This window comes from Jatropha curcas, chromosome 8 (assembly GCF_041381405.1).
Source record: "Jatropha curcas cultivar XTBG-Jc1 chromosome 8, XTBG_Jcur_1.0, whole genome shotgun sequence".
Taxonomy (NCBI): Eukaryota; Viridiplantae; Streptophyta; class Magnoliopsida; order Malpighiales; family Euphorbiaceae; genus Jatropha; species Jatropha curcas.
In genome coordinates this window covers 6,114,388-6,140,472 of record NC_143158.1, presented here as the reverse complement: position 1 = coordinate 6,140,472, position 26,085 = coordinate 6,114,388, and the positions used below count along the sequence as shown (strand labels likewise).

The following is a 26,085-nucleotide window of genomic DNA, read 5'->3' as shown; positions in this document are numbered from 1 at the left end:
TGTAAAATTTTCGTTGTTTCATCTTTATCGGTCTTAATCAATACATTGTTCACTCTAAATATATAAAAATATAAAGATGCACATATACACTCGTAGAGACAATATAATAAAATATAAGATTCTTAGAGCCAGTTAACTTTTATATATATAATATTTATTTTATATTTTTAAAAGGATATTTTTTATATTTTTCAACTATATCTAATTTGATATATCTAATTTTTACATTTTACATTATTTTTACATTGTTTGATATATAATTTTTCTAAGTTGAAAGATTACGAAATTATATCTAAAATATATCTGTCAAATATCTTACCTATCCAATTCTCTCATTTAAATATTTTACAAAAAAACAAAAAAAAAGAAACAGTTACGTGTCAGAAGACTTGAGCTATCATCAAAGTCAAAACATAAATAGGAAATCAAGAACTTTTCTTCAACAAGAACCTAACAAGAACCTAAATTCTCAGGCACAAATTAACAGCTAATAAGCATAAGCTCTTTCTTTCTTCTTTCATGGCTATCAAAACCACCGTTGCCCTCCTAATATTTCTAATCACTCTCAATTTTCATTTCTTGGAGGCAAAAGATTGGATCAAAGCAGCATACTATGATTCATCAAGTAACCTCCCTGCATCTGAAGTAAATTCTGCTCTTTTCACTCACATTTTCTATGCTTTTGTTGCTATAAACACTTCCACTTACCAGCTTTCGTTCCCCTTCTCTACTGAATCATCTCTCTCAACTTTCACAGTTAACATTAAACGAAACAACCCATCTGTCATTCCAGTTCTGTCAATAGGACTCGGATATGGAGACTATTCTCCATTTTCTTCCATGGTTAGCAAACCTTCTTATAGGAAGTCTTTTATCAAGTCTTCAATGAAAAAAGCCAGGTTTTACGGATTTGGTGGCCTGGACCTCTGTTGGGTATGGCCTAACACAACATCTGACATGGAAAATATTGGAGTTCTTTTAGATGAATGGCGTGAAGCTATAAATTTTGAGTCAAGAAACAGCACTGTTACTTCTGAGCCAAAACTTATCCTGACAATGGCTATTTATCGCCAGCCAACTATTGCCGATACGAGTTTCCCAGTTGAATCCATGCAAAGAAACTTGGATTGGGCAAATCTTATAGCATATGATTATCATTTGCCTTTAAAAGAGAATATTACAGGTAATCATGCAGCTTTATTTGATCCTTTAGGTCATATTAGTACTGATTCTGGTATAAAGGGATGGTTAAGGAGAGGATTGACATCAGAAAAGCTGGTTTTGGGTTTGCCTTATCATGGCTATGCATGGAAATTAGTGAACTCAAATGACAAGTACTCCATTGGTGCACTAGCATCAGGACCAGCGCTTACAATGGATGGTTCAATAGGCTACAAGTTGATCTTAATTATGGCTATGGAGCCATTTCAAGCTACAATGCTACATATGTAGTTAACTACTTTAGCATCAAATCAATTTGGATCAATTTTGATGATGTTGAGGTTATTCAGACTAAAATTTTATATGCTAAGACAAAGGGATTGCTTGGGTACAATGCTTTTCAGCTTGGAAACGATGATGATAACTGGGAGCTTTCTCGAGCTGGTATGGAAATTGTTCATCTATTACCTAAGTTCTGTTTGATACTTTTTGTTGAGAAAAGTAATCATAAAAGCTTGAAAGCAGCTAAATAATACTCTCCAACTACTTTTTCTAACAGCATAAAAAATTTTATTTTTCTGAAGAAATAGTTGCAATCTCTATGCCAGACACTCGTATATATATATTTATATGCACTGGAATGAGGTATTTAAATCATTTCTGTAAGTTGTTTTGTGTATCTTTCTAATACCTGGAATAAATTGGCAGCTTATGAGGTTGGTGAAGTTCATGAAAGGAAAAAGCATTTATGGATTAGAGTTTCAATCCCAATTGCAATGATTACTCTGCTGATCCTACTTGGGTTTCTATCATATTATATAAAAAGCAGAAAACTTGAATCAAAAGGTAAAGATTTTCTTATTTTTGCCTACTTAGACTCCATTGTTTTGCTTTCTTTAGAAATAGGTAAATATCTATGAACATGATTCTTGACAGCATTTGGATTCTCTCTGTGTTTTATGTTTCAGGGAAACTGAGTTTTGGTGATACAGCAGTTGATGAATATCAGTACCAAAATGCTCCAAATTTGCAAATATTCAAGTTTTCTGAAATCAAAGCAGCTACAGGCAACTTTTCATGCGAAAATAGGCTTGGAGAGGGTGGATATGGACCTGTTTACAAGGTGAATTTCAACAAATCCTTCATTTTATGTGCTTCTTATAAGGTTAATAAAACTATATATATATATATATATGAACTTGGAATGAATATATTCAAATTGCTATGTATTTGAATCATTGGGTGTAAGAAAATTCCATATTGACTATTTTGTCGGGCTTCGTCAGGGTAAACTTGCAAAGGGAGGGGAAATAGCAGTGAAAAGGCTTTCAAAAACTTCACATCAAGGATTTAAGGAGTTCATGAATGAAGTTAAACTTACAGCAAAGCTGCAACATGTTAATCTAGTAAGGCTTTTGGGATTTTGCACTGATAGAGGAGAGAAAATGTTGATATACGAGTACATGCCCAACAAAAGCTTGGATTTCTATTTGTTTGGTAAGTGATATATTATTTATTTCCCTATTTGGTTCTCTCTCTAGATTAGAAATAATAAAAGAAGCTTAGATTCGTAACTCTGTTTTTGATGCAGATCAAAAGAGAAGATTGGAATTGAATTTGGAACGACGCGTTCATATCATTGAAGGGATTGCTCAAGGGCTTATGTACCTTCAAGAATACTCAAATTTGACAATAATTCATAGAGATATTAAAGCTAGCAACATTTTACTAGACGATGAGATGAAGCCAAAGATTTCTGATTTTGGTATGGCAAGAATTTTGCAGAAGGAGAGCAACGAAGCCAAGACAGGCCAGATTGTTGGGACATAGTAAGTAAATTGCTTCTTGAAAAGCAATGTATTTGATATCATCTAACAATTACATACATACATATACCAGAATCCTCTCCTTAACCATCCCTTTATACCAGAACCAACCCAAATTTCTCTAAGCTACATCCAAGATTTTCCGAAGGTGACATCTTTTACTACAAAATAAATTGTTGACTATAAAATAAATTGACTGTAAAATTTTCGTTGTTTCATCTTTATCGGTCTTAATCAATACATTGTTCACTCTAAATATATAAAAATATAAAGATGCACATATACACTCGTAGAGACAATATAATAAAATATAAGATTCTTAGAGCCAGTTAACTTTTATATATATAATATTTATTTTATATTTTTAAAAGGATATTTTTTATATTTTTCAACTATATCTAATTTGATATATCTAATTTTTACATTTTACATTATTTTTACATTGTTTGATATATAATTTTTCTAAGTTGAAAGATTACGAAATTATATCTAAAATATATCTGTCAAATATCTTACCTATCCAATTCTCTCATTTAAATATTTTACAAAAAAACAAAAAAAAAGAAACAGTTACGTGTCAGAAGACTTGAGCTATCATCAAAGTCAAAACATAAATAGGAAATCAAGAACTTTTCTTCAACAAGAACCTAACAAGAACCTAAATTCTCAGGCACAAATTAACAGCTAATAAGCATAAGCTCTTTCTTTCTTCTTTCATGGCTATCAAAACCACCGTTGCCCTCCTAATATTTCTAATCACTCTCAATTTTCATTTCTTGGAGGCAAAAGATTGGATCAAAGCAGCATACTATGATTCATCAAGTAACCTCCCTGCATCTGAAGTAAATTCTGCTCTTTTCACTCACATTTTCTATGCTTTTGTTGCTATAAACACTTCCACTTACCAGCTTTCGTTCCCCTTCTCTACTGAATCATCTCTCTCAACTTTCACAGTTAACATTAAACGAAACAACCCATCTGTCATTCCAGTTCTGTCAATAGGACTCGGATATGGAGACTATTCTCCATTTTCTTCCATGGTTAGCAAACCTTCTTATAGGAAGTCTTTTATCAAGTCTTCAATGAAAAAAGCCAGGTTTTACGGATTTGGTGGCCTGGACCTCTGTTGGGTATGGCCTAACACAACATCTGACATGGAAAATATTGGAGTTCTTTTAGATGAATGGCGTGAAGCTATAAATTTTGAGTCAAGAAACAGCACTGTTACTTCTGAGCCAAAACTTATCCTGACAATGGCTATTTATCGCCAGCCAACTATTGCCGATACGAGTTTCCCAGTTGAATCCATGCAAAGAAACTTGGATTGGGCAAATCTTATAGCATATGATTATCATTTGCCTTTAAAAGAGAATATTACAGGTAATCATGCAGCTTTATTTGATCCTTTAGGTCATATTAGTACTGATTCTGGTATAAAGGGATGGTTAAGGAGAGGATTGACATCAGAAAAGCTGGTTTTGGGTTTGCCTTATCATGGCTATGCATGGAAATTAGTGAACTCAAATGACAAGTACTCCATTGGTGCACTAGCATCAGGACCAGCGCTTACAATGGATGGTTCAATAGGCTACAAGTTGATCTTAATTATGGCTATGGAGCCATTTCAAGCTACAATGCTACATATGTAGTTAACTACTTTAGCATCAAATCAATTTGGATCAATTTTGATGATGTTGAGGTTATTCAGACTAAAATTTTATATGCTAAGACAAAGGGATTGCTTGGGTACAATGCTTTTCAGCTTGGAAACGATGATGATAACTGGGAGCTTTCTCGAGCTGGTATGGAAATTGTTCATCTATTACCTAAGTTCTGTTTGATACTTTTTGTTGAGAAAAGTAATCATAAAAGCTTGAAAGCAGCTAAATAATACTCTCCAACTACTTTTTCTAACAGCATAAAAAATTTTATTTTTCTGAAGAAATAGTTGCAATCTCTATGCCAGACACTCGTATATATATATTTATATGCACTGGAATGAGGTATTTAAATCATTTCTGTAAGTTGTTTTGTGTATCTTTCTAATACCTGGAATAAATTGGCAGCTTATGAGGTTGGTGAAGTTCATGAAAGGAAAAAGCATTTATGGATTAGAGTTTCAATCCCAATTGCAATGATTACTCTGCTGATCCTACTTGGGTTTCTATCATATTATATAAAAAGCAGAAAACTTGAATCAAAAGGTAAAGATTTTCTTATTTTTGCCTACTTAGACTCCATTGTTTTGCTTTCTTTAGAAATAGGTAAATATCTATGAACATGATTCTTGACAGCATTTGGATTCTCTCTGTGTTTTATGTTTCAGGGAAACTGAGTTTTGGTGATACAGCAGTTGATGAATATCAGTACCAAAATGCTCCAAATTTGCAAATATTCAAGTTTTCTGAAATCAAAGCAGCTACAGGCAACTTTTCATGCGAAAATAGGCTTGGAGAGGGTGGATATGGACCTGTTTACAAGGTGAATTTCAACAAATCCTTCATTTTATGTGCTTCTTATAAGGTTAATAAAACTATATATATATATATATATATATGAACTTGGAATGAATATATTCAAATTGCTATGTATTTGAATCATTGGGTGTAAGAAAATTCCATATTGACTATTTTGTCGGGCTTCGTCAGGGTAAACTTGCAAAGGGAGGGGAAATAGCAGTGAAAAGGCTTTCAAAAACTTCACATCAAGGATTTAAGGAGTTCATGAATGAAGTTAAACTTACAGCAAAGCTGCAACATGTTAATCTAGTAAGGCTTTTGGGATTTTGCACTGATAGAGGAGAGAAAATGTTGATATACGAGTACATGCCCAACAAAAGCTTGGATTTCTATTTGTTTGGTAAGTGATATATTATTTATTTCCCTATTTGGTTCTCTCTCTAGATTAGAAATAATAAAAGAAGCTTAGATTCGTAACTCTGTTTTTGATGCAGATCAAAAGAGAAGATTGGAATTGAATTTGGAACGACGCGTTCATATCATTGAAGGGATTGCTCAAGGGCTTATGTACCTTCAAGAATACTCAAATTTGACAATAATTCATAGAGATATTAAAGCTAGCAACATTTTACTAGACGATGAGATGAAGCCAAAGATTTCTGATTTTGGTATGGCAAGAATTTTGCAGAAGGAGAGCAACGAAGCCAAGACAGGCCAGATTGTTGGGACATAGTAAGTAAATTGCTTCTTGAAAAGCAATGTATTTGATATCATCTAACAATTACATACATACATATACCAGAATCCTCTCCTTAACCATCCCTTTATACCAGAACCAACCCAAATTTCTCTAAGCTACATCCAAGATTTTCCGAAGGTGACATCTTTTACTACAAAATAAATTGTTGACTATAAAATAAATTGACTGTAAAATTTTCGTTGTTTCATCTTTATCGGTCTTAATCAATACATTATTCACTCTAAATATATAAAAATATAAAGATGCACATATACACTCGTAGAGACAATATAATAAAATATAAAATTCTTAGAGCCAGTTAACTTTTATATATATAATATTTATTTTATATTTTTAAAAGGATATTTTTTATATTTTTCAACTATATCTAATTTGATATATCTAATTTTTACATTTTACATTATTTTTACATTGTTTGATATATAATTTTTCTAAGTTGAAAGATTACGAAATTATATCTAAAATATATCTGTCAAATATCTTACCTATCCAATTCTCTCATTTAAATATTTTACAAAGAAACAAAAAAAAGAAACAGTTACGTGTCAGAAGACTTAAGCTATCATCAAAGTCAAAACTTGTTCAGTCAATGATGTAGCTTAGAGAAAATCTTGGATGTAGCTTAGAGAAATTTGTTCAGTCAATGATGTGTCCATTACCAAAATGTTGCCCAGATAACATAGCTTTGCCTTCTTCAATCGAAATTGTATAAACAGGCATACAATTGCATTTTAGAGTAAACAATTTCTATTCCATGGATGCTACCATTGCAATATATTAAAACATCACCTATTAATTAATATTTTATTCCTTTTTTCATTCTAATTAACCCCTTCATTTGCATTTAGCAAACGTTAATATTTAATAAACATTGATTTTTTATCATTAAATAATAGAAATACAAACTAATGATATCAACTGGAATTATAATTAATAACCACTAAATAATGAAATTACAGTAATGTGATTAACTAATTGAATTGAAATATAATACCAATTTATTAAAGTTTTGCCTTATAATTAAATCTTTTTATATTTTATTTAATTATAAAAAATTAACAAATTAATAAACATTTCAATTGAATATATGAAGTTTCTAAAGTAAAAAGGACATAATTTAATTTATAAACATTTCAAAATATTTCAATCTATTAATTAAAAATTTCAATTTATTACTTGAAAGTTTCAAAACGGATATAATTTCACATTGTATCATTTAATTAAAATAAATTATTTAAATTAAATGAACAACAATTTTCTAAAAACATTTATCCTTCCAATTGTTTAAAAAAAATATAAAATTACACAATATGCCAACGGAAATTATATAAACATACTACTACTAGTAGTAAACTCAAAACTCTATTAATCTGGAGTCGTGGATTCATTAGTTAACTACCAAAATAAGGGCCAAAAAGAAATTATTAACATTTTTCTCCAATTAACCACTAAGATGTTTTCAATGAAAAAAAGGGAAAAAGAAAACATTTGAAAAAAGAAAATCCAGACCAAGAAACGTTTTGAGTCGAGGCTCAGATCTTATTGTGTCAATCAGGAAGGTGACCAGAGCTATGGCTGCAACAAAGAAACTAAGTGCGACTGAGAGAGTTGGAGCCAAAATAAATAAATAAATAAATAAACAAAGGGAAAATAATTATTTCGTCCATGAGGTTCGAAGCAAACATTGTGCAGCCAAAAACGTTATTACCCTTTTGAGTGTCTGATTTCACTGATCAGAAACATCATCACTGCCTCAAAAACACAAAGCTAGATAGGAGCATTTTGGTCATTGTACAAATTTTCCTGTGAAACAAACAAGGCTTGAAGAGAAAGATAAAAAGAAAACGAGGCTCGGATCAGATATCCAAACAATTGGACAAGAAAGAAACACCATTAAACCATGACTGCAATTAAGGAATGACAGAAATTGAGAGAAACCTCATTTTGCTTATTTCCAAAGATTGCCCCGCCAAGATAAATGGTTATTTATATCTCAGCCTGATTTTTGATTACTGATATATCATCATAGCCTCATCAAATAGACATTATGTATATTATCTATGTTGCATGGAAACGGAAACGTAGGCGCGTGGAAACGCAGGATCGGAAACGGACAACATATGAGAAATATCCAGTTTAAGAGGGGAACAATGCTTCCAAATTGCCCAATTTACAGAAATTGCCCCGAGGAGTTTCCAAACATTTCAGTGCAACATAGAATATTATAGATAAACAGAATGCAGAGGAAGTTCATTAATTAATTTATTTATTTTGTTTAATGGCTGTTGCCAACATAAAAAAAATGAAATCATCGACTTAGCTAACAATCGGACAGGAGGAGTCAACCACCCTGAAACCTGCCGCCTGCCTGAGAGCAAAGCCTCATTCCCAAATTAATGAGATACAAGTTTCCAATAAACCAAACAAGGAGAGAGAGAGCAAGGGATTTGGTAAATTACAAGGCCCCATTTGCAAAATGAAATTTCAAATGAATTTTCATTTGCACCGAACATGAAAATCTAGATTTGTAAATGAATTCCTTAAAATTTTGTAGAACTCATTTAAACCAAGAGGAACGACGGATGGAAATAAGCTACACTCATACTAGTTAAGTTACTCCCACTGCCAAAAATGACAGACGAGCACAAGTTCATCTGGGAAATAAACTCTAACCTGCCTTTTTTGAGAGTGGTAGGCTCAGATTCGCCTTTGGTCAGACAGAAAAGAGAACAACATAACCATGGCTGCAACAAAAACAGGGAAAAATCAAAGCTCAAAGTTGCCTAGCCAAAGCTCTGTTCCTTACAACGTCTGTTTTCCACTAAAAAAAAATCATCACAGCCTCATAAAAAGGAAAAGTTTCAGCAAACCACACATATACTTAACAGAGATAGAGAAATCTGAAGAAAGACAAGGCTCAGATCAGATATGCCTTTGAATCAGACAAGAAAGAAACAATGGCATCACTATGGCTGCAACTCGCAAAGGCTGCCCCGCCAAGAATGCTTCATTTCTCTCGAATCTGATCTTTTGGGTCACTGAATATATCATCACAGCCTCATTATTATTATTATTATTATTGTTGTTGTTGCAGCATATATATATATATATATATATATATAGAGAGAGAGAGAGAGAGAGAGAGAGAGAGAGAGACACAGAAAGATGTTTTATTTTCCTTTTTCTTTCTTTTCCTTTTCTTCCTTTAGGGCTGTTGGTAATCTAAGAAGTGAAAAATCACAGGCTCCGCTACCGATCAGAGAGGCGGAAGTCAACCACCCGGAAACCATCAGCATCTCTCTGAGAGCAAAACCTCATTCTCAGCTGGAATTTCCCCTACCAAAGAGAGAAATACCTAGCTCTTCTCATCTTTTCATTTCTAATTCTTTATTTATGGCGATATCACCTTGATTTTATTATTCCATGCTTAGCCTTCCTTTGTGCTGTATTTAGTAGAAAACTGAGGGGTATTATTGCCAATCTATTATCATTATTGCGATTGGTAAAAAGGGCATCAAATGGAGGTCAATTTTGTAAAAGAACCAAAGTACTCACATTCATCTTTTTACGAGACCGACACTGGCCTTGATTCTACGCGTGTGCTTCATGCGTGAGCGGGAGTGATGGTTATCGCTATCTTGCAACATATCCGCGAAAAACAATGCTCATCTTTACGGTTTTTGAGGATAAATATTAAATTTAATCCTTAACAGTTAATTAATTTTAAAAATTCTATAAATTTAGTCACTTTTATTAAAAAATTAAAATTTATCTTTTCTTTTATTAAAAATAATAAATGTTAAATAGAAAAAAAACTCAAATATAAAACAGGAATAAATAGCTTTATCTTTTCTTTTCAAACAAATTTCAACCAAAAAAAAAAAAAAAAATTTCAATTAAATATTCTATTAGTTTGAACTTAAATTATTAGATCAGCTCCAGTCTGATTATTTTAAGTTTAACCGGATATCCAACCAAACAATAAAAAAATTAATCAGTCCAAATTGTCAATTTCCCTTTCTGCAAAACTCCTACAGTTCACATGCAGTCCCATTGCGGTCACTCGCCGCCGTTTAGTTCGAAGTCATGGCCTTTTCCGGTTGCCCATCACCGGCAGTTATGATCATTAACTGAAAAAAAAAAAAAATTGGAAGTTCCATATGAGCTGAATTAAAAAAGAACTGATCGGGAAAAAAGCAAAAAGCTGAAACGAGAGGGAGATAATTAAGGAGGCTCAGATCCGGATACTAAATGATCAGGCAAGAGAAAGGTGAAGCACTACCGCCATGGCTGCGACAACCGGTTGCCAGCGAAAATGGTCTTTTTCATTGGCCATCCGGGTCGCCCCGCCACTAAGAAGCGGGTACTTTTGCCATTTTTTGCCTGATTGGACACTCTGGAAAGGAACGTATCATCACAGCCTTATATGTATGCGTTTGTATTAGAAAGGGAATGATAAAGAAAAAGAAAGGAAAAAAAAAAAAACAGAAGAGAACACTTTGTTTGGAGAGAGAGAGAGCGAGAGAGAGATTGGACCGATGAAATCATCGGCCCCGATAAGAGCCTCATTCGTTTTCCAGTCAGTGTCAAAACCCCAAGTTGGTCTCTGCTCTTTGTTTATAGGGGGCTTGGTTTTCCAATCTTCCGTTTTTGCCCTCTACTGGTTGGCTTTGGGCTTTTGGCCTTACGTACACTACAAGGGGGGGGGGGGGGGGGGGGGGCGATTTAGTCATTAATGGATATTGGATATTGGATATATAGAAGGAATCTTTTAGTAATTTTTGTACGATTAAGTGCACGTCTCAGTTAAGCTTAATTGTCAACATATACTTTGAATGATAAAAAAAAAAAAAAAAAGAATTAAAATCCACTATTTAATAAATAATTTTTGTTCAAAAATGGGTGTGATAATCGCCCAATAGAATACAATAACATGTTAATGAGTAATTAAATCATAATCGTTACGTTAATTAGCATGTTAAAATTTAAAATGTCTTTAAAGCAGATCAAATAAGCTCATTTAAAAACTTTATTGAAAGCACATTTTCAAGCTTAGAGAGGCAAAAGACAATGCAATTATTCAAATATTTGAATTTCTACAAAGAGAATATATAACAGAATTCTGAATTAAATCAAGAAGATCGATCATTTAACATTTATCTAGAAGCTCTAAGCAGCAAACAGATTTCAATAAATTGTGAATCGAACTGAATAAAACATTACCTAGAATCGCCACAAAGCTGAAGACTAGATTGTAATGAATGGCATTTTTACACAGGAAAAAATAATGCTAGACAAAAGGAAAAGTTGAAAGCTTAACAAGCAAGAAGGATTCGCACCATAGAATGGGTTCTTTCAATAATTAATTTACATGATCTCTTTACCCCCTTGTTGGATTAAATTTTTGTACACCACCTCCCCTCTTGATGTAACGAAGTAGGTTGCCTGCCATTGAAAGATAAATGATATCAGGGTTTTGCCAGAATCAAAAGGCATTTAGGAATCTAATAGAACATTAAAATAACCCACCATGAATCATATGAAATTAATTTTAGTTTGTTCTATTACATCATCCTAAAAGTGCACTAGGTTTTTTCCGAACTGATCAATGTAATGGAAAATGATAAAGGATTATATACTCACAATTTCTAGAGAACCAACTCTATGAAGCAGAAACCCATCATCCATTTCCCTGATGCAAAAAGTATCATATCATAGTTCAAGTTGCCAAACTGGAATATTATAAGATGTGGCATGAGTTGAGTATTGACATCGAGTATGGAGAATCAAAGTACTCACCCTTGAAAAGCTGAACTTCCGTTTAAAGAAGCCTCGTAAGGCTTGCTCTTATTAGGATCAGCAATGCCTATGTAAGCCACACCACCTTGAAAGGTATGGTTAACACAACCCTGTGTGCTTAAGTACACGTTCTGAAGAGAAAAAACAATAATGAGTCATTTTCACAAAGATAGCAACAGAGACTTGCTAAATTTTTATGTTCTTAAACAATATTAATTTAGTCTATTCTTGTTTGTTGAGAGGTTTTCTAATTCGACTGAATCCAGTAGTTAAAAGCATACGCATGGAGATTTTTCCTTAGATATTGAATATGGAGAAGCTTCTCTTCTTACCACTCCATATTTCAGGAAAATATGGTGCAGAGGCTCGTAAAGTTGTTGTGCTTCAGTTTGCTCTTCTTTCTCTTCACAAACAACCACTGGGTCATATCCAACAACCATTAACCTGAATTTACATTACAGAGTAAAAAAATTCATTAAATAACAGAGAACAAAAATTGAGAGCATTTAGGGCTAGAATAGCAAGTCATGAAGACAACAGAGGTACACTGCAATAACATTAAATTCATTTGATATCAAAATGAAAATCATACTAGAAGATTCTGCAGGAAGAAAAAACGGATAACTGAAAACAACAACTAAATCTTAGTTCCAAATTAGTCGGGGTCAACTATATGAATCCTTTATTTCCAATATCTACTCTGATGAGTATCAATGCAAAGCAAAGTTTAGTCAGGAAAAAATAACAAAACACAAGCAATTACCACTAACTAGGATAACTGAAAACAAAATGTTAAAATCTTTAAATCTTCGTAAGCATCTAAATCCCTGCTAGGTTAATCCAAAATATCTAAGGGCAGCAAGAACATGAAAGTAAATGATATGACAATGGCTGTTTTTACCAGCTTTCGGTGGCAGCCTCTAGTGTTTGTGTTAGCCAATTTGACTCATTGTTTCCAAAGCTGCTTGTTGATCCCGCCAGCATCAAATCCTTAAAAGTTTGAACTTATGTTGGCTTCAGAAAAAGACAGGAAAAATACTACAGATGATAATAGCATAACAATAACAAAATACCAAGGCAAACAAGAGAAGTATCTTCTACACCAATAATCCTTAGATATAGAATATGCCAATGAATCACATAAATTCAGAAAAATCAATGCCAGTGAAACAACTTACACCTAACATAAATGCCAATTAACAAAAAGCCCTATCCTCATTTGAGACCCTGGTGCTCATGTCTAAACTGTCAACTTGGTGGCAGAATTGCAGCAATGATCTTGATGAGGTGAAGAAAGGGTAAAAATAGTCCATTAACATACCAAAGGCCAAAACAGGTTTGTTGAATCCAAATCAACTCCATTAAGAAGAGGCTAGGGAATATAAGCCCCATATTGTTGAGAATATAAGCCCCATGAACTCAATGTGGATCCAATGAAAATGGACAAATAGAAACACAATAAATTCCACATATTAAAGAATGTAGAAAAGTTGCATGGCCAAATAAACAGCGACAGAAACAACATGTGGCAATTAACCTGAGATCTGATCTATCAAAACATTACCCAAAAAGAATAAAGCAGATGACAGTTGTCAAGGAAGAATTTCAGAATTCACACAAACAACTTCAGCTGTTGTGATATATCATAAAGAATACTGCAAAGGGGTCGTACATCATAATAATATCTTGAGATGTCTATGATAGACAACTAGTGTAAATTTAATGGATAAGCATATACCTGCAGAGACTTAGTATCCAAACCAGAAACGGTTAACATTTTTCCATGAGTTACATTGATCTGCTTGAGGAAGCAATCAACTTTCGAACCCTTTGAAGCTCTAGTAGTATACCTACAAGCGTTACTGTTGATCAATACCTACTGAATCAAAGTAATTGAATAAAAAATGGGAATCATCTATCAGGACTATCCAAGATATAGCAGGAACAAACATTTGCAAGCAATAAAAATGTACCGAAGAGAAGTAGTGATTGCAACTCTATGGTATACCAGGAAATATTCATTGATGAGAAGAGTCCGCTTGCCTGCAAAATATAAATGTAGAGCTGTTGAAATTGATGAAATTTATTAAACTGTGAGGAAACTTTTGCAATCATTATTGCTTATGGTGAAATGAGGCTGAAAAATCTCATGGCTAAAACATATCCACATTTATTTACATCATGAAGAGTCCCACAGAGAACTTTTTGCAAAATACTATCACAGTAACTGAATGTTTGGGTGCCGAAGGGAAAAAGAGCAAGGAGAAAGAGGGAACAAAAGGAGTCTTACATTCCGTGTGAGCGGATCCTCCTCTCCAAGCTCACTAATGTTCACCACGAACTTTGCTTTGTAAGCTTTTGCCACATTCTCCATCTTCCATCACATCAAAAAAATCCAGTCAAGCTATATAAAGTATACCAAATATCAAATGCCAACAACTTTTCCAACTTGAATAAACCATAATCACATATTACGTCTGTTTTGAATTGTTGTTTGAACTGCTATTGAGAAGAATGCTATATTGAGAATGCTGAGTAGAGCTCATTAGTTTTTTTTAATTTCTTTTTTTAAATGAATTCACATGTTCTGGTCATTAAAATTTCAAAACAACTAAATAACTTCCAAATTGCTTTTCTTCAAAGGCATCTTAAATAGTGTCTTTCCACTAAGGAAGTTACCACAGTGCCAAAAGGACTAGCACAAAACAGGAGACGGTAAGTACTTAATTTAATAAAGATGTAAAACCCAAAAAGAAGGATATAAGCCAATCCCTCCGGTAAGAACAGCACAAATTTCAAAGCATTTGGAATAGCGATAAACACCAACGTGAAACTGAGTAGTTATTAAACCAAACAATTTACGGAGATTAAAATGAAAAACTGAAGTTAATAAAGTAGAAAGCATTGAGCTTCTAATCTTTTCGCTCTTAATTAAACCAATTCCAACTATTAATCCAAAGGAATAAGAAAATTTTCTCCTACCCAAAAACAAATCCAGATCCCTGAAGCCATACTACAAAACAACATAAAAATTTTCTAAAATGAAACGAGAAAAAAACAGAATTCAATGAAGAAAGATTAGAAATTTACCAGTTTGAGAAGATGGGTCTGTCGTTTAATAGACCTATAGCCTCCTCTAACACTAAGAAAATAAGCATCAACAGGTCTGATACTGGTACTGCCATCTCCGCTATGATAAATGAAATTGTGGGGTTCCCCCAAGTTGAGAGAAATATATGTGGCAATACAAAGAAAAACCTGCACAGCCAGAGTGCAAGCCCAAGATCGTTTCTTGTCCATTTTTACACAGATTGATCCAACCCCAACTTTCTTATTATTCGTAACAGGTTATGAATAAAATATGTACTATAATATAATATAAATACTTAACAGTGAATTTTCCTGTTAGATCTAAAAACTGGCCATGAAAAGGCCTGACTCCTGAGGTGGAGGAGTCGTCCAGTACCCAAAAAATGATGATAGATGAGAGAAAGGGTGGCGTTCAACAAGAATTCTCCGATTTTTGTTTAGCTGTCGACATTATTTGTCCAAGATTGAGATTTAACTTTGTTTATTCTAATTCTAATTCTAATAAAATAAGAACATGGAAAGAGTATTCACATGGATATAAAAAAGACATTATTGATTTTTTTTTTTTTTTATCAGGATGGATTACAAAACAGTCCTTCAATAATTTATCAAATTAGCTAAAATTTTCATAATCAGAGAATATGAGTCTTATAGCATTCGATAAGATATGCTAATTTTTTGTAATCTAATTAATTTTTTTAAAAAAAATTAATTAATATTTTATTTTGTTTCTGACTGAGTCCGCATTAATATCTTTTGAAATAATTTTCCTCATGCGTGTGATTTTACTCTTAGGTCTATTTTTGTCGGTTTCAGTACGAGTAGTGCTAAGTGAAGGAGCTTAAAAAAGTTTATATATAAACTCTTCTAAAAAAGAATTATTTATGAAAAATATTTTTGTCGTTAGTAAATGAATGCTGCCTATGCCAGCCGGAGATAGTGACACATTGAGGAGAGGATACAAAACCTAAGTACGTACAAGAGATGAATACGACTAGGCCATTTCTAGAGGAATCTTAACCAACCCAACATCCCATTGCCTATCCAAAAGAGCAACACATAGATATTTAAAAATCACAGCAGTCTTTCTATTTGTTGCATTAGCTTGTTCCCAATATATTTAAAACATAGTCTACGAAAAAACAATACAAAAAATGTAAAGGAAAAAATAGAAATTTAAATAAAATTTAAAAAATTAACATTCAACTCAAAGCAAGCACATATATGTAGAAGAAATAAAATTAAACCTTAGTGTCGAACCAATTTGAAATAACTATGGATCATTTGTTTTCAACATCCCGCTCTGATTTATTAATGTAAAAGCAAATTTTAATCAGGGAACAAAAATTGGAACCTTTGCTCTGATCAACAATATGCACACCAGCTATTGCTGGTGGAACATTTGTTCTGTTTTCGTCGTTGAACTTTCTCCATTTTAATCAACAATGCCTCTTGATTGGAGAAAAATGACAATAAAATTTAATAATATTCCTGGTAAGGACAATCATTGCTTTTTTGTCATTTCAACAAACCATCAGTCTATTCAATATAAAAGATATGTAAGTTACTAATAAATTAGAGAAAATGAAAAAGGTCATTTGATTTTATATCTCCAACAAAAAAGCTGACTGATAGTGCTGTGCAATTCCTTCAGAATTTTAAACGTTTCATTGCTACGACTTCACATCAAGCTCAACTAGTGGAATCAAAGCAACCTAGTTTAACCAGCCATGTTAATAAATAGAGGAATCAAATAAGAAAAAAAATACCTTAGTAGAGCAAAATATTAGTCTGAAAAGGGCATGAAAAAAGAATACAGCAACTTATTTTAATAAAAAAATTCACCAGTACAGTTTCGAAAAAAGAAAAATCAACCGGACAGACTGATGTAATGAAGAATTAGCAAACATATGCTCTGGAAGGACTCACACTAGGACTAGCGGTAAAGAAAAATTTCAGTAAACAACAGACCAAACATAGAATTAACACACTTTGCTGCTATCCGCAAATCCACAAAAAAAGATTCTGTAAACACTTCTTTTATTTAAAATGTCTTATTTTTAGGCCCCAAAGGAACAGACTTCATTGCAGCCTAAAAATACACTTGCACATTCACACAGATAGACAGATCATTGATACAGATAGGTACTTACGTATTGACGTTAGCAATCACAGCCTTTGCCGGCCACATATACGAGGTAAAATGTTTTCCACGAATCAAACAAAGTTTAAACAGAGAAATTTAGAGTAAAGGAGGCTCAGATCAGATATGCCTTTGTATAAGACAAGATAGGAACACCATGGCTGCATCCAAGAGCTGGCAGGAAGTGAGGGAAAACCCTTACTCCTCTGATTGCCAAAGGCTGCCATGCCTAAAGAAATAATGTGTTTCTCTTTTTTGGGTCACTAAATGCATTATCAAACCCTCATTGCTATTATTATTAATGTTATTGTCAACGTAATCATCATCATCATCATCATCATATAAAGGGCTGTCGTAGGATGTGAAATCACCAGCTCCGCTACCCATTTGAGAGGCAGAGTCAACCACCCTGAAACCATCCGCCTCTCTGAGAGCAAAACCTCAATCTTAAACTAATGAGCTAGAATTTACACCGAATCATCATTGCCTCATTTGCTGTTGTTATCAACATAATCATTTTCACCATCAGCATATTCAGGGCCGTTGGTAAAATAAGATATGAAATCACCTGAAACCATCCAACTTTCTAAGAGCAAATACCACATTCTTAAAGAAACAAGCTAAAATTTCCACTCCATAAAAAGAGAGGAAAAAAAAAAGAAATGGAAAGAGAAACGGAGCTCAGGACTTAGGTATTAAAAATAGTAGAATGGTCACAACAAAGATGAAGATCAAAGCAAGAAGAATATAGTGGGATTTACAATTAAATATGGTAAATTTTAGTCAGTCTATAATGTGACAACTGAACGGATGTCAAGTGAGTTTTTCAAACTGAGACTTATGAGAGTGAAGAAAATGTATGAGAAGTGCTCACTGTCGCTATTTTAGACAACATCAAATATTTTTCTAAATACTTGATCATAATGCTTTGAAATTAAGACACCAAGCTATAACCAACACCGCATATAATTTATTAACAAAAGGAACCATCCAATACGTTTTCCTCGTTCTAACTAAAAGATTAAAAAATATTAACAAGCAAAAAGTATCTACATGTTTTTCCTGGGTTTGATTGATACATTAATGACGTAAAGGGTGATCCCTGCTAAAGCAATTCTTCACTACTTGACAGTATAAATCCCTTGCATTGTGATTGTTGACATTTCACCTCTAAGCTTAAATTGACAGTTCTTGACCCATGGACTAAAATTGACAATCACAATCTATGGTTCTAAAAAACAGTTCAACATAATATCTCACTCACAAAGGAAGATTGAGAAACAGAAATTAAAATTAAGCCAAACTTTGTTCACATTCCAACAATGTTCAGCAAATGTTAAAACTCAATTCTACCTTGGTTTAAGCATATAAAAGGAGGCTCAGATTCGCCTTTTTCCAAACAGAAAAGTGAACAGGACAACCTCACCCTTGCTTGAAATATTTTCCGGAAAACAAACAGAGCCTAAATAGAGAAATGCACAGAAACGGAGGCTCAGATCAGATATGCATTTGAATCAAACAAGAAAGAAACACCACCACATCATGGCTGCAGCCAAGAGCTACCAGGAAAAGGAGGGAAACCCATATTCCAGCGACTCCAAAGGCTACCCCGCCAGAAGAATGATGTTTATATTCTAGTCTGATTCTATGACACTGATATATCATCATAGCCTCATTACTTTACCTTCATAAACCTTCCATCATCTCATCCTTGGTCAAAGTACAAAGTTAGGGGTGAATTTATATATTCGGCCACTCTTTACATGAGAGGGAGGATGGCTGTTGGCAAAATAAGAAGACAAATCACGGGCTCCGCTGCTTATCAAAGAGGTGAACTCAACCACCGTGAGACCTTCCACCTCAGTGGAGCAGAACCTCATTCTTAAACCAATGAGCTACAAATGTATTTGAGAAAAAAAAAAAAAAAAAAGAAAAAGAAGAGATGAAATGAGGCTCAGATTCGCCTTTAATCAAACAATAAAAGGAACAGAGTGACTGTGGCTGCAAAAATGGAGCTCTCTACAAAGAAAACATCCACATTGCCCCGCCAAACCATCAAATTGTTCTTTATTGTTAACTTCTTGCACTCTAGAAAAATGAAAATCATCATAGCCTCAGCAACAACAGAACCTCCACAGAGAAGATTATGTACTGCTGTAATGTAGATCAAACCTTAGGGACGAAATAATAATTTACCCAAAAATATATATACACATACATATACATATACGCAAGAGCGATTGATTCATAAAACGACGGTGAAATCATCGGCTCCGCAGTCGTTCAGAGAGCAGAGCAACCGCCAAACTCAACAGTCTCTCTGAGAGCAAAGCCTCATTCAGAAGAGGGCTTGATGCTGCTTTGCATCTTCTTGCATTTTATTGTAGGCTAGACTTCTATTCCATTACTACCCTTTACCCTTTCGAGTAAACTGAGTCCCGAGACGCCGAGGGTATCTTTAACCTTTGGTCATTGTAATTTTGTTTATTTATTTGTCGGCAAAATCGAAGATTTGGGTCCCTTTCATCAAAAATATTCTCAGAACTTTTTGATTTTTAAATGTCCAATTTTGAAGAATACTTATATTTCATGTTAATTAGTTATTGTAGAAATCTTCATTACATCAGTACTCATGTTTATATGTACGATATCTTATATTTTCATATAAAAATATTTTAATATTACAATCAAAATTTAAAAAAATTACTCAAAATATTTTCCTAAAAAAGGATAAAGCCAGCTCCTTCGTCGGACTGAGCATTAGTTACTCACCGAAAACTCAAAACCAAATCAACCTGAGCAACTTGGTTTCAATTCAATTCAACAGGAACAGTTCGAATTGGGATCACCAAATTTCTTTTTCAACATTTAAAATGGTAAAATATTAGCAGAGCGAACCAAATTGATCCAAATAAAATCAGTTTAGTAATATTCTTGGTTTGCTTGGTTTCAACTGCACACATTCTTTCTTCAGTTTTCAATCGATTTGATTTGAAAACAGAACCGGCCAATGCACACGAGCAAGGGAGAGAAACAAGAATTTTTATACTCTGGTATACATTATAGTTGTCGAAAACGATAGCCACCTTGCACCCTTCATTCCCAGAAAGATGAACAAAAATAATTTCTCATTTGTTTTCTCCACATTGACAACTTTTCCGGTAAACTAAAGAACGCAAAATAAAAATATTCTTCAAACATTTATATTAAACAGGTTCAAAAGAATATTCAGAAGAATATTTATATTCAACAAGGTTTAACCAACAACTAAAATATGGAATCATCTCATTGTACCAAATACTACTCATCCAGATTTGGCTTCATATCAAATGACAGAAGGATCTTCTACAACCAGAAAAAGTTACAGCAACCTGAACTAGTTGAACAAGAACTGAATTCAATTATCATCAGATTTCCGCTTGATCGTGCATATTTACCAAAGCTATCCTTCTTGGGACGAGGGTTCTTACATATAGAGCTACAAATGACGTGTAGCAACAAATTATTGCATAGAATTTATTTTTCCCCTTATGGTTACAACTCCAAGCGGAAGATTGCTCATCCAGCTAAACATTAATCACTCTAGGCCAAAAAACACAAATCCTATCAGCTTCTAGGATGTTCTACTGACATTATAAGGCACATCCAAAACTTGCAACTCTCAAGGCTTAAAACCAAAAAATATTAAATTAAATATAATTCTAATGCTGACCTTATAGGAACACAGTTTTTGTTTAGTCTTTTAAAGTTTCCTAAAATTCAAACAAATACAGTCAATAGGCAATTTTCAATAAAATATTCCATAAACTCCAGCTGAATGTAAAGGAAAATAAACAGCAATTTTAAAAAACTAGAAATTGATATGACAGTGACGCCAAAACATAGTGGAACAAGAATGCAGCTCTGCCATATCATTACCCTTGGCAGACATTCCAAGACCAGGGATGCTACTCCATGAATTAACACCGGCACAAAATAAGCCAGAACAACGAAATACTTCATAAAGCGGACTTTCATGTGTAGTTAAGCTTTAGCAGCTTGCATCCAATCATGGACACTCAAACTACTACCAAACTAATTCCCCTTCGGCATCATGCTAGCAATGAAAGCAATAAATGACCAACATAAGAACATTCAAAATCAAGGGCAAGGGTGAAAAGGAATTAAGAATGGCCACATACTACTCGTAAGCAGGCAGCAAAGAATTTCCCATATCACATGGGTACCACATAAAACTCATCAAGAAAACAAGAAAAATGCAAGGGTAAGCAGGCAGTCCATAGTTGTCAAAAATACAAGTTTGGGGCAGTAGGCCATAACACTATCAAGGAAGTTATAATTATTTTAAAATGTGCAATTTATAGTTGATAAAAAGGCCAGAAGTGTACAAATCACACACAGTAGGAACCAAAAATGGAAGTGAAAGAGAAAATGAATCCAGAAATTGTTTTCAAAACAATGATAATAACTTTAATTTCGTGATTGACCTTCTTCCTCTCCCATACCCACGGAACAAAATTCAAATTCTCGGGGCAACATATTAAAAAACATGTCACATGATTTATGTAAAGAAACCATGAAAAAACACATTTTCAAGAAGGTTAATAAGACAGTAAAAAGAAGGCTCAGATTCTCATTTTACCCGACAGAAAGGCCCGGGTACTGCAAATGAATTCCAAAGAATTCATCTTTAATTTCAAATTTCATGTTTGGTATAAACTAGAAAGTTCTTTTCTATCATCAATAAATGAAATATATACATGAATTCATTTATACAACACATCCATGGCTGCACAAATAGCTATTTGTCAAATAAGACCCTCAAGTCACCCCTCCAAAGGAAGCATCTGTTCCTACAAATTTACAAATGTTATAAAGATATTTTGCATGAAAACAAGAAAAGCCCAAACAGAAACAGAGAAATCTGTAGAGATAGAAGGCTCAGATCAGATATGCCTTCAAATCGGACACGAAAGAAACACCATAACAGCATGGCTGCAACCATGAAAGGTCGCCCCGCCAAGAAATCGAGTATTTCTCTTCGAGTCTGATCTTTAAGGGTCACTGAATATATCATCAAAGCCTTGCCAACCAGCCACTCGCGCACACAAAAAGAAAGAAGGTATGTATATATATATATATATATATGATAGATATGCAAGGGCTGTTGCCAACGAAAAAAATGTAATCAGTAATCAGTGGCTCCGCTATCTATCAGAGAGGACGGCGTCAACCACCCTGAAACCCACCGCCTCTCCCTGAGAGCAAAGCCTCATACTTAAACTAATGAGAGCATTTTTTTTTTTTTTTTTTTTTTTTTTTTTTTTTTTTGAGAATAGATAGATTGAGGGATTTGAATCCCTGGCTTTTTCCATTTCCTGATCTCTGTTTATGGTGATATGATAGCAACATAAATTATATATTTACCCTTCGACGTGCATCCTGTTTGGATAAAGAAGATGAAGGGGGTATTATGATAATTTTAAGCATACATAATTCACCGTTCACAAAATAACCCTCCGCGGACCGCAGTCGTAAATTTCAAGCAATGTTTATTATTTATAGTTATGCTTTAATCGATTTAACCCATAAACCGAGCATTGAATAAAAAATTTTGTTGAAAACAGATAATAAACTATTGAAATGAATAAAACCAATTGGATTTGTAATTTAATTCTTTAATCTATGTAATTTATTCATTTTATATTTAATTAATTTTTTTCAAAAATGTATATAAAAATAAGAGAAATAAATTTGAGAACCTTACAGTATTTACACATTTATCTAAATCATTATAAGAATAAAATTTTATATTTTAAATTAACAAGAAAGCAGTTATAGCATGATCTACCATTCAATTTGCTAAATCCATATAACTTCTGATTTATGTATATTGAAACATAATAATTCTTTAAAAATTACTCTCTAATCTAGCCAATGGCTCTCAATGTTCACTTATAGTTTTTATGATTTTAAGCATAATAGTTTTTTAATTCTATGACTTTTAGTGTTCTCTCTTATTACGATTTATATTTTATGATTTTTATAGCTTTAAAAAATTATGACTTTAAAAATAATGGCTTTTAATAGTTGTTTTTATGAGTTCTTGAACTCTTGAATATTGATGCTCTTATTAGTGTTCTCTCTTTTCAGATCTATTTTTTTCTCTTCAGAAAAAATAACATACACATTATTAGCTCAAAGAGTGAGACTCTATCTAACGAGTGAGAGTCTCTAAAATTTGAGCATTTAGTATTAACTTAGTTAGGAAAAATTGAAGAACTTGTAGAAAAACCGTCTCCCTTACCTTTCTGATTTCTGGATATTAAACATAATACCTCTTTAAAAATTATTCTCTAATTTTGACCTTTATAGCTTTTAAACAAAAAATAATTTTTTGATATTCTCTTATGATTTTTTATAGTTTTTACGCAGATCCTTCTTCATAACTCTTGATATTCTATCTAATTTATGAGTTCTGTGACCTAAACACAATAACTTGTATTTCTTGTTATAATTATAAAGACTTTAAAAATATTGACTTTTAATATTTTTTTTACGAATTTTACGACTCTTGAATATATTATTGTTCATGTTCTTTATTATTGTTCTCTTTTTGAATTTATTCTCTTGAAAAAAAAAAAAAAAAACCTACAGAGTCTTGCAAAGCACTGAAGACCTCAAAGTCTAGTATTCAGTCCAACCTTGAATCGATGCCAACTACCGAATATCCGATAACAAAAACAATGACTATAAGAATAAGGTTGATGATAAAGAAATTGTTGAAGTTAACCTAAAATTTCTATATAGTATGAACGTCCAATTCTGCCTAGTATCCACCTAATATAATTTGATTCAGACAAAACAAAGTGCTGGTTCATTCTTCGGATACTAGTCTTTTTTACGACAGGTGTTGCATGCACACTCATTTTTTTACTCTTCTAATTTTTATCTATATAATACTAAAGCATAAATTTTTTATTTAAATTAAAACAAATACAATTGATTAATTTGTATTGAACTTTGTTGTCCAAGCTACTTATATAATATTATTTTTTATGTACTTAATTCTATTTTATATAATGAAATGGTCTGAAAACAAAAAGTTGAGTCCGATTTCTAGATCTAATATTTCAATCCCGAATTTATAAATAAAGATTTTTAATGCCAAGAAAAAAAAATCAAGTCATGACTCAATCTTTAGCCTCTATCCTCAACTCCAAATCAATATTTATATAATACTATAGTGAAAAATAAAAATAAAAATAAATTATTTTTTTCTACTAGGTAAGAAAGAAAAAGAAATGAGAAGATATGTGAATTAATAATGATATTCACTTTAGCTATAGTGATAATACCACTATCTAGTGCGTTAGAAAAAAAATATGCACATAATAAATTCTTAACACCCTAAAAGATAACTCAAATCAGAAATATAGTTTTTTTTTTAAAATGCATAAATACTATTTTCTTTCAAATCAAACAGATTTAGAATATAAGAGAAAAAAATATTTAAAAAATTAAAAATACTTAATCATCTATTTATTGCAATAGATATATAAATCTCTTAATAAAATAAATAGATATATAAATCTCTTAATAAAATTAAAGTGATAACAATTACAAATTAATTCAATAATAAAAAAATTATATATATATAATTTTTATAAATTTTATCTAATCAATTAATAAAATGTAATTTTCTAATTAGACTAAAATATTCTAAATTTCATTAAAGGCGTTATTGAAATTCTCATTAATCCTCTATTCCCACATTTATATAGATATAGATATATTTATGAAGAGCAAAAAACTCCCCTATTCTTACATTTAAATATAATATAGATATATTTATAAAGAGCAAAAGGCTCAGCCACTTTGCCATCAACATGATACCATGAAAAAAAAAATACATTAAAATCATTATAAAAACTTCATAATTTAAAAGGGAGATTAAAGTGTTAATGGAATCATAATTTTAAAAACTTCATGGTTTGTTGAATAATAAAAGCTTAATATTTTAGCAATCAATTTCTCAAAACGGACAATGAAAATAGACAATTTTCTTTAAATTTGATATTGAGGAAAGAATCAAAGTATTGATAAAAATAATAAATTAAAAATCTCATTATTAAATTAAAACAAAGATCCTCATATAGGAACCTCATATAATAAGAAGCTCCATAGTTAATTTGAATTTTTCTCTAATAGCTTTTTTTTAAATGGCTGAAAAATAAATATAAAAACTATTATTTCAATAGTTGCATGAACTTTATCAAATCAACATTTCTATTTTATATATAAAACTCAAAACTCTAAAAATGGTTATTATTAATTTTAATCTGAAATGCTGTAATGTTCTGAAAATTTAATTCAAAAAAAAAAAAAAAGAAAAAAAACAAAATTTATTGTCACATGTTGAAGCAGAATCCATTGAGGAAAAATTTGAAATGATGGAACATATAAAAGACAAGACGCTTCTTACCTTATGTAAAAAAGAAAACGCAAACGATAGATAGTAGGGCAGTTCGTAGGTCGCTTTAACTCGATTTGAACATAACAATGGAATCAAACTTAAAATACCGGTTTGAGAAAACTTAAAACCAAATCAAATCAAATCATCAAAAATTTCAAACCAATCCAAATCCTTTAGCAGCAGTTTAATTTGGTTCGGTTTTGCGGTTTAGGCGATTTGAACAAAAAAAAAATTAACATTCCACATTTATCTGGTAAACAAGGAAAAAAAAAAAAAACATCATGCAAAATATGAAAAATAAATTCAGAAAAATTATACCATCAAATACATATGACTTTGAATAGCTATTAAAAGCTTTTGAATTAAATTTT

The 26,085-nt window shown here is 32.2% G+C and overlaps 2 protein-coding genes and 1 pseudogene across 5 annotated transcripts; 2 read left to right on the top strand and 1 right to left on the bottom strand.

Annotated features, from left to right (window-relative positions):
• The first annotated feature begins 208 nt into the window (after positions 1–208).
• LOC149494070 (class V chitinase-like) lies at positions 209–3,074 on the top strand (annotated as a pseudogene).
• A 250-nt stretch (positions 3,075–3,324) lies between these two features.
• LOC105633609 (class V chitinase) lies at positions 3,325–6,262 on the top strand. The gene is given in 6 exon segments (XM_089725503.1): positions 3,325–4,586; positions 4,589–4,789; positions 5,054–5,191; positions 5,314–5,468; positions 5,636–5,846; positions 5,941–6,262. Coding segments are annotated over 6 exon segments (1,827 nt in total). The 5' UTR covers positions 3,325–3,703; the 3' UTR covers positions 6,180–6,262.
• Positions 6,263–7,724: 1,462 nt separating this feature from the next.
• On the bottom strand, positions 7,725–19,677 carry LOC105633486 (Calcineurin-like metallo-phosphoesterase superfamily protein). Of its 4 annotated transcripts, XR_016322300.1 has the most exons (11): positions 15,096–19,677; positions 14,296–14,379; positions 14,014–14,048; positions 13,744–13,855; positions 12,907–12,995; positions 12,338–12,449; positions 12,006–12,136; positions 11,850–11,898; positions 11,546–11,651; positions 9,762–10,336; positions 7,725–9,649 (listed from the first exon to the last, which is right to left on the bottom strand). XR_016322300.1 is itself a non-coding variant. In XM_037637177.2 (10 exons), the coding sequence occupies exons 1-9, from the start codon at positions 15,303–15,305 to the stop codon at positions 11,574–11,576; spliced, it is 900 nt and encodes a 299-aa protein (XP_037493105.1). In that variant the 5' UTR covers positions 15,306–19,677; the 3' UTR covers positions 7,725–10,336; positions 11,546–11,573. The 4 variants fall into 4 exon arrangements, 3 of the variants coding, with proteins under 3 accessions (XP_037493105.1, XP_012071474.1, XP_089581628.1); XM_037637177.2 differs by having other exon boundaries at positions 7,725–10,336; XM_012216084.4 differs by lacking the exons at positions 7,725–9,649; positions 9,762–10,336 and having other exon boundaries at positions 11,315–11,651; positions 15,096–17,806; positions 18,592–19,675.
• Positions 19,678–26,085: the final 6,408 nt, after the last annotated feature.

Bases quoted from the DNA above. Each gene is read 5' to 3' on its own strand.
- LOC105633486 (XM_037637177.2), bottom strand. From the start codon at position 15,305: ATGGACAAGAAACGATCTTGGGCTTGCACTCTGGCTGTGCAGGTTTTT. The intron at 13,856-14,013 runs GTATACCATAGA...TAACGCTTGTAG, and splicing joins TCATCAATGAATATTTCCTG to GTATACTACTAGAGCTTCAA. The intron at 11,652-11,849 runs GTGAGTATATAA...TTTCAATGGCAG, and splicing joins GAGTTGGTTCTCTAGAAATT to GCAACCTACTTCGTTACATC.